This window comes from Chaetura pelagica, unplaced genomic scaffold (assembly GCF_000747805.2).
Source record: "Chaetura pelagica isolate M959 unplaced genomic scaffold, ChaPel_1.0 scaffold159, whole genome shotgun sequence".
In the NCBI taxonomy this organism is placed as follows: domain Eukaryota; kingdom Metazoa; phylum Chordata; class Aves; order Apodiformes; family Apodidae; genus Chaetura; species Chaetura pelagica.
The window spans coordinates 3,638,928-3,647,900 of NW_009954555.1; the positions used below are offsets into that span (position 1 = coordinate 3,638,928).

At 47.4% G+C, this 8,973-nt stretch overlaps 1 protein-coding gene across 1 annotated transcript in view; it reads left to right on the top strand.

Moving 5' to 3' along the window:
- Positions 1-1,716: 1,716 nt before the first annotated feature.
- The window catches only part of PUSL1 (pseudouridylate synthase-like 1), a 14,122-nt gene continuing 6,865 nt past the window's right edge, over positions 1,717-8,973 (top strand). Inside the window, 4 exon segments of the mRNA XM_010005267.1 lie at positions 1,717-1,770; positions 4,665-4,852; positions 6,623-6,772; positions 8,931-8,972. Coding sequence (XP_010003569.1) covers positions 1,720-1,770; positions 4,665-4,852; positions 6,623-6,772; positions 8,931-8,972 — 431 coding nt within the window. The 5' untranslated portion in view covers positions 1,717-1,719.

Consider the following 8,973-nt stretch of genomic DNA (forward strand, 5'->3'; position numbering starts at 1 on the left):
GAAGGAGGTGGCAGAGGGGCAGGAGGAGGTGGCAGAGGGGCAGGAGGAGGTGGCAGAGGGGCAGGAGGAGGTGGCAGAGGGACAGGAGGAGGTGGCAGAGGGGCAGAAGGAGGTGGCAGAGGGGCAGAAGGAGGAGGCAGAGGGGCAGAAGGAGGTGGCAGAGGGGCAGGAGGAGGTGGCAGAGGGGCAGGAGGAGGTGGCAGAGGGGCAGAAGGAGGTGGCAGAGGGGCAGGAGGAGGTGGCAGAGGGGCAGGAGGAGGTGGCAGAGGGGCAGGAGGAGGTGGCAGAGGGACAGGAGGAGGTGGCAGAGGGGCAGAAGGAGGTGGCAGAGGGGCAGAAGGAGGAGGCAGAGGGGCAGAAGGAGGTGGCAGAGGGGCAGGAGGAGGTGGCAGAGGGGCAGGAGGAGGTGGCAGAGGGGCAGAAGGAGGTGGCAGAGGGGCAGGAGGAGGTGGCAGAGGGGCAGGAGGAGGTGGCAGAGGGGCAGGAGGAGGTGGCAGAGGGACAGGAGGAGGTGGCAGAGGGGCAGAAGGAGGTGGCAGAGGGGCAGAAGGAGGAGGCAGAGGGGCAGAAGGAGGTGGCAGAGGGGCAGGAGGAGGTGGCAGAGGGGCAGGAGGAGGTGGCAGAGGGGCAGAAGGAGGTGGCAGAGGGGCAGGAGGAGGTGGCAGAGGGGCAGGAGGAGGTGGCAGAGGGGAAGCACAGGGCGTGGGGGGTGTTTGTCACGGGTTGTGAGGGGAGAGCTGGGGCAGCTCTCCCTGTGAGGGGAGAGCCCTGCAGGGAGCTGGGCTCTGCCTCAGGAAGGGGCGATTTGGGGTAGGAAACGCGTAAAATGGGCAAAGGGAGAACGTCGGCGGGCAGAGGAGGTGGCAAAGCTGTGATCTCATGCTGTGGGGGGGGAGGAAAGTCAAGTTCCTGCGGTCCCTCCGTGGTGGTTTTTGGGGTGCCCAGAGGTGCAGGTGAAGGGATCTGTGGGCTGGGTCCTGCTGAGGTTGGGTTTCCTCGGGCCTGAAACATCCCACACGTGTAGCTGTGCTTGTTTGCATCTTAAAAAGCGTGTGGGAGAACATGTGCAGCTCCCACTCGTGGAGTTGTGCTTATCTTCATGAGGGTTTTACAGAATAATACCATCATATACGAAAACCCACAAGTCTTTTTGGTCTGTGTCACTGTGGGTACTGACCTAAATTACTCCAAGTAGTTACTGGTAGTTTGAGTTTAGCCTCAGGACCTGTTTCTCTGCACTTCAGCAGCTTTTGTGAAGGGCTGTGACTTCTGTAGTAGAGAATGAAGCTCATCACAAACTGTCTTTATGGTCTTTCTGTCCCTTGATGACATCTCCAGGGCCTGCCAGAAAGGGACCTACAACTTCCAACCAGCTTCTGCCCTTGGAAAAGTTTAATCTGCAAACTCTTTTCTAGTGTAATTTGTCTGCCAACAGACACATCAGCCACCCTCTGAAGGGCTAGTCCAGAAAGTAACCTTCACAGGATGATTTTTATTTCCAGCCTCCTGCATGCAGAGAACCTCTGCATCTGTTTCCCTGTCCATTCACCCAAGTGTCTGGTCCCTGCAAAATCTGTAAAAAGATCCAGGGCACTCAATGGCAAACAGTTTGATGAGTGTCCCTCATTAGCTTCTGGATGTGTTGGTGGACTCTGTGTCAAGTCCTTGGGTCTTGACACTTACCAATAACTTGCATTTGTTTTGCTCTGCAGTGGGGTTATGGAGACTTCGAATGATCAGGCAATAGCTGGAGTCCAGAATTATTTGGAGGTAGGTCCTTGCTAATTGTGTGGTCATTCAGATGAAAATTCTAGGGTCATGTTGTTGCGCTACAGATATTATCAAGGATAAACATTACATTTAGCTGGATTGTTTTGAATATTACAGAGCACAGCACTGTGCTTGGAGTAAGTGTGCAATAGGAGTGCAAAAGAAGAGCTGTCACACCAGAGAGTAGAAACTGGGTCACTTGTAGAGTAGAGTGCTCAGCACACCTGGATGTTTGTGTAACCTTGTGGTAATTTAATTACAAGCTGCTGTTAAGCTGCATTATTTGAGCAGTGCTGGTGAATCCCACATTCCTGTGTGGGAAAGAAAAGGAAGCTGGGTTATTTTTCTCTCTTGTCTTGGAAGCATCCTGTAGAAATGAAGCTTGTGTACGAGATTGCTAACAAGGTTAAAGCTGATTGCTTTAGATCAGCTCTTGCCTTTTTGTTGTTTGGTTTGGTCAGGCTGTCATAACCTGAAAGCACCAACTGTAGCAGTTGGAAGGTGGTGTGCCCGCTTTGTGGTGTGCCCTGCCTGCGTTCACCAAGATTCTGGGGTTGTGAAGCAGCAAAGCTGTGGAACAGCTGATCTGGGAGCAGAATTGCTGTCCTACTCGGCCACTCTGTGAGCGTGGCCAAAGTTATTTCCACTCAGTGCTGTGGTTTACTGAGCAAGGGTGATCGTTCCTGCATGCTCCCGCGGAATAGACTGCAGAAGGGAAGTGTGAGGAATTATGGTTTGAGTAAGAGTTCTCAGGGTGTAGTTATATGGCTTCTTGCCTGAGACCGTTGTGGAGAAAGTGTATAAATATTGTGCAGATCTTGAAAAGAAGAGCCCCAAAGGACTTTCTATCTCATTTATCTAATCCTCTGAACCATCCAGTGTCTCAGCCCCAGGCGCCGGACTTTGGGTGAGCCCAGCAGTTGTTTTGCATTATCTGAGGAACTTTGTTTTATCAGGCAAGTGGGTAGGATGAGCGATTAAAGGAGAAAAGAAGAAGAAGAAAAAAGGAAAAGATAAACTTATTTGGTGTTGTCTTTTCATTGTATCAGCACTTTGCAGGCCAGTTCTGGGATATGTGCTTTGCTTTCATGTGGTGGTATTGATGCTGGGCACTGCTGAGCAGGGCTGTGTCTATTAGATCCACATGGGAAGTCTTAAAGCAACTTTAATAGAAAACTTCTGGGGCCTGTAGGAATTTATCTTCCTCCATTTCTGTGCAGCCTTGAACTTCACAACTTTCCAAAGCCAGGAAGGCAACTGAAAGGAAGGGCAAAATTAAAATGGTAATGAAATCCTTATTGTATTCTAAGTATGTTCAGACATTTGTTTGCAGTTACAGACAAGCAAATAAACTGTGAGGTGTAGACCTTGTGTTTCAACAGAAGCGTAATGGACTGGTTTGTGAATGTGTATGGAAGCCCCCTGTGTGAGAAGGTAAAATTGCTGGTGTGGGGCTGAGCATAAGACCTGTCTGTAACCCATAAAGCACTGTATCATAGCGGGCATGGAAGCTTTGGTAGTCCTCAGTGCTGCTACGTAACAGAGCCCTGGGATTGTCTGGAGGAAATGGAGACTTGTTTTAGTTTGAGGACAGATGTAGATATTTGACGGAGCTTTTAATATATCTTTGAGGGGGGTGAGGTTTGCAGACAATGCTTTCTTTGAGACAACATATTGGTCTTGAAGAACTTGGAATTCTAGCTTGCTGGTGATGGGTCCAAACCAAAATTCCAGGCCTTGCTTCCCCAGACGGGGAAGTTTGAGTCCTGTGACTTGGCTTCCTCCTGTTCCTCATGGAAACATGGAAAATGTGGGACTTCATGCTCTAGTCTCAGTTCTTAAAAATGTCCCTGCTGTAAAGGAAGATCCCCTGTGTAGCACCTTTTGCTAAAGTGAGAAGCTCTTCTGTGCTAACGGGTACCATGTGTGAGGCCTGTTAGGAGTTACAAAATTAAGTGCCCTTTCATGTTGGTTTGAACCATCTCCTTTGTGGGTTCTTTCCCATTGTGGCCAGCAAATGCTGCCCAAAACTAATCTTCCCCCCACAGAGCTCTGCTTTGGTCAGCAGCCTTGTGCTAAGGCCAGATATTGTTCCCCATGAAAGGAAAAGGCAAAGCAGGAGAGAAACAAAACTCTTTGCTATGCAAGGCAGGTTTGGTGTAATCTCCCGTCCACTCCCCCCCAAAGAAAGGAAGAGAGGAAGGAAAATGGACCCAGAGAACTGTCATCTTCAACTCGTTTGGATAATAATTTCAGTGACGTAGGAGATTGCTTTGGCAACAGAAAAATCACTTTCTCAGTTGCTTTTTTCCTGGCTTTCACTTTAACTTTTATCTATTCCACTAAAAGTGAGTTAGATTTTTAAAATTAATTTCCTTTGACAAAGCACCCGTTGGGTCAGTGAGGCTGTGATGACTTCCAACCCAGCAATACATCAGTGGTACAGCAGTTGGAAACATGGTGCAATCCCTTGTGTCTGTGCAACTAAAGCCACTGTGTATGATTAAACCATTAAGCAATCCAGCTGCAGTGAAAGAGAAGTAGATGCTTCCTTTGTCAGAACATTTCTAATGCACACTTGCTCTTGAACACCCTCGTGCACAACTGATTTCACAGGTTCATTTTGTGGCTCACAGCTGCTTTGCAGAGGTGGATGGCTGAGTGTCCCCAGGATTTTTTATTTAGACTTGACAGAAGTGGATGAACTTTTGCTTTCCTGCTGTGGGTGGTACACAATAATTTGACCGTTCTCCTCCTCACCTCTCCAGCATTTGTACAGAGTGAGAAGAGAACAGAGCTGTTAGCAGTAGCAACAATCTGAAACGTGGATCTGTATCATTTTGAGACAGAACAGGGGAAATTTCAGTGTGATTCCATTTTGTGTTGGCTTCCAGAAGGCAGCGCAGAACCTGAAACCCCTTGTTCCCATCAAGTTCTGCATCTCCAGCCGAACGGATAGTGGTGTCCATGCTCTCTGCAACTCTGCTCACTTTGACATCCAGAGGGCGCCGGGGAAGCCAGCTTTTAATGAGAAACAGCTCCTCCACTGCCTTAATTACCACCTGAGGCCTGAGCCAATCCGGTGAGTTGGTGGCAAGTCAAAATTTTTTCTTTTGTCCTTGTTGAAGAAAGGAGGAAATACACTCTCCCATCTTCACACACAAGATGTATGTTCCCCTCTTCTAAGTGTTGGCAAATTGTCACTTAGTTTCTGTTAGTGGCAAGAGAAGGATGTACTTCTGGAGGACATATTTGTATTCAATACGTTGCTATTTCAACTTAAATGTTTCCAGGCTTTTTTTTTTCCTTCAACCTCCTCTGAAATTCAGGCTTTGAAAAGGTAAAGAATGCCAGGAGCCTTTGTTTGCCAGCAGTCTTTCAAAAAATGGGAACTTAACAGGGCTTGAAATGCAGCTGCTGGAATATATGTTGGAAAGGCACTCCTAGCTAGAAAAAGCCTATGGTAGCAATTGCATTTGCTGGGAGGGGCAGGAAAGGATGCCTGTGTTGAAGAATCATGAGAGCATAAACAGGCTTTTCTGAAAGAATTATTCTATCAGAGAGAGTAAAAGGATGGTTATTTAATAAAAATCACATAATCGTTAACAAGAGAAGCTCAAGATAGATGAGGTGCTTGTGGAGGCATGTAGACAGAGGAAAACACATGTAATAATTATACTGTTATGTTTAGAAGAGGCTGGAGGACCTAGGTTCAAACTCCATTAGAGGCCTGGAGGATATAGTTTGCATTTCTACTGAGAGTTTATAGCAGTGGAGCAATCTCCTGGGCTTGTTATTGCAAATCTTTTTTGAGGCCTGTGGCTCAGCTTTGATTTCTTCTTCTGTGGTCTGAGCTTTTGCAGTCAAGGGATGTGAGCCAGAGGCACTTGAGCTGGCAAAAATCCCTGAAGCACCAGCCTTTTTAAAGTAAATAAATAGGTTTGTCTATTACTGGATCCCAAATGGTATCAATTTTTTTAGCTGTCCTGGGTCCCTTCTCCTGCCTCTGCTAAACTCAGAAGACAGACACACAGCAGAACTACCTTCTCAGGAGAGGTGTCCTCTAAAGTAACACCTGCAGAGAGGTGCATGCAGCAATCTGCTGATCCTGGATAGACTCCATCTAGGCAATGGTGGGATGCAACTTCACTGCTGCAGCCAAGTCCTGTTTGTCTTGGAGGATGGGGGTGGTGGGAGGGAGGTGACCTAGTTTCAACTGTCTCCATCTGCCACCACGAGCTGCTGAGCTGAGTGAGCACAGAGGTGGCTGTTGTTGGGGGAGTCCTTCCTACTGGCATTGGGGTCCACAGTTCTCCAAAAGTAGAAGGGCACAGTGTTTTTAAGGTGTGCTTCTCAGCTGGAGAGGGAGGGGGTCAGCTTGCTTTGGGAAGCTGCTCCTCCCACCTCCAGGGTGGCTGGGAGCACACGTGCCCTCAGCCAGACACGGCATCTCGCGAGGGGCTGGGCGAAGTGTTTGCCTTCACCGTGCAACACAGAACACATACCATGAGTTCCTGTTTCTCACCTGAAGGACTGATCAGTCTTAGCCTCTTGTGATGGCATCAGTATCCCCAAAGCATGATGATGGATGACCCAGAGTTGGTTTCACTGTGCGTCTGAAGACTCTTCTGCCTTTTCTAGTTGTCAAGTGCCTGTGGCAGCCCGTGGGTGCAAACCCTTGGCCACTGGTTAGTCACTGGCTGTCAGGAGAGAATGAGAATTGATTAATTGCAATTGCAGTTTCTCAAAGAATCCATTGAATGTTCCCACCTGTGTGGTGACCAGACAAAAGCTTTTGAATTAGTGCACACCACTTTCTGTCCATCCCCCTGACTCTCTTCTGCCCTAACAGCATTCTGAAAGCCCACCGGGTGAGCAGCAGCTTCCACGCGCGCTTCTCCGCCCTGTCCCGGACCTACATCTACCGGGTGCTGACGGGCTGTGCCCACTACTCCCAGATACCTGTGTTTGAGAGGGATCTCTGCTGGGCTCCCATGGGACCGTAAGTGTGTGCCTGGAAACCTTCCTGGGGAGCCACCTTGTCAGTGCTCAGGAAGGGCCTGGCTCTGGGGGAGGTGGGGAGGGGATCATTTCCACACGTGACGACAGATTTCCCATTCGTACTGACAAGATTTCCCTGTTGGAATCAGGGCAGCTGCACTGAGTGATGTTGGAAAAAACCTGGGACCTACGGCTCTTCTTAACTGGACTGTCAGTTGGGCCTGAGCTAAACATGCTTAGTGCTGTTGGAAGACTCAGTGACTCTGGTCAGAGCCCATCAGCAACTTTCTGTGTCCCTCCCCATGGAATTGAGGAGTGTTTCCTCAGATGACCTTGCCAGTTCCTCCAGCAAACCCAGTGGGACAGCTGGCTGAAGAAGCCATGCCCTGATGTGATGCAGATAGGCAGAACTGCCTGGCACAGCACATCTCAGAGTTTTAGGTGTGACCATACAGACAGGCAGGAATGAAGGCTGAGAATTATCTTTTCCCCCCCTAGTCCTGTTTCTGGTAGCCACTGTATGTAAATCTGCTCTCTCATTCCCAGAGTGCTTGTATGCTTACATAGCAAAAGCCAATGACTGAGCAACCCTGCAATAACAAACCAGTGTCTCTAGCTCAGTATTCACTTCTGTTCCTGGAGTAGCCTCCCAGTCTTAACAAATCAGTGCTTATATATGCAAGGGAAGAAAAACAAATTCAGTGCCATTTAAAAAATACAACTTGGGCTATGATAAACAGTGGGTGAAGAAACAACAAACCAACCCCAGAAAATAATTTGTTATTTTCCTTTAGTTTACATTGTACTGGGATAAACATACATTCAGGAAACCTGGAGTTTTCCACAACAGGTTTGTAACCAGTTATGGTAATTTCATCACCACCATTGGAATAACAATTGTGGGTGATGGAAAAAATGTAATCTCAGCTGTCTTAGCAGAGGCACGAAGATGACATTGTCCTAACATTAAATTGCTGACCTACTTTTCTGCGGGCTGTGGAAGGGAAAAATAAATATGAAATTGCAAAATTAGATGTTATGGGCTTGAGGAAATAGCATTTAATTTAATCCAGGCACTGCAGTTCATTTTCTGAAATGGCAATGCCACAGAAAGGAGAGGGTGAGAGTATTAGAGATTCTGAAGGGGAGGTGGCTGACTAAAAGATGGGATGTTTGCACTGTCAGTAGTGGAGAAGCTCCTAGTGTGTGCACATCTGGTGTATAAAACACATAATACACATTAAACTTCTACTGGCATCTTAATTACCAACTATGTGTCATCAGCTTTTCTCAGTGTGACCAGGATTCTGACATGCTAGTTGTTTTTCTTGAACACAGTGAAAAAAATGATGTTGGAAAACCTGGTCTTCTTGGGTTTTGCTTTGTTGTTTTTTTTCTTCAGAATATTTTTACTTCAGTTAAGATCTGAAAAACTGAAGCCACAGATCATGCATACTTGCTCTGGCTTTTCTTAGGAGAAATTAACAAAAATGGAATCAAACTAAGCATCTGTTCAGCAAACAGATTAGTAAATCTGTATGAATTATTTTGCTTGAGACTATTTTGAACAGACCTAGAGACTTCAAATGAAGAGATCGTACTGACACTTGACATTCTGAGTTTCACCCTTAGCCCTTCCTTCTGCATCTCCTCCACCTTGGGTTTACCCTGGCTTCATCTCCAACAGTCTGCTCACTCATTCCATTTCTGTTACTTCCTAATTTAATCTTCTGGCTGTTGCAGATCTAAAGTTTGGAAAGCCATCATAGTCTTTGATATTTTCTTACCTGGCAACGTTTTTCAGTTTATAAGATCCAGATACTGCAAAGGATTTTGGTTCTCTTGCCCTATGCTCTAGCCAGCAATTTGAATAGAGTTATTTGAAGTGTTCCAAGCAGCACAGCAGGATCAGGGTTTGTGTCAAAACCCCTGCCTGCCAACCCCTCAGCTTGCCTGGGGTTTGGAAAACCTTCTGACCTCAGGTCACATGGCATCTTGCTTTGTGGTTTGGGCCATTACAGGAGAAACTCCAGCTTGCAAAATGTGTTTCCACAGAGCTGCAATGCCAGGTTTATGCATCTCATCAATTAATTGGACTCTGACTCATCTAACATACCACCTGATGCTCCTGTCCTGTTCCTCTGCTCCTTTCATTTCAGCTCCCTGGATGTGCCTGCCAGGTAGGATGCAGCACAATTCCTG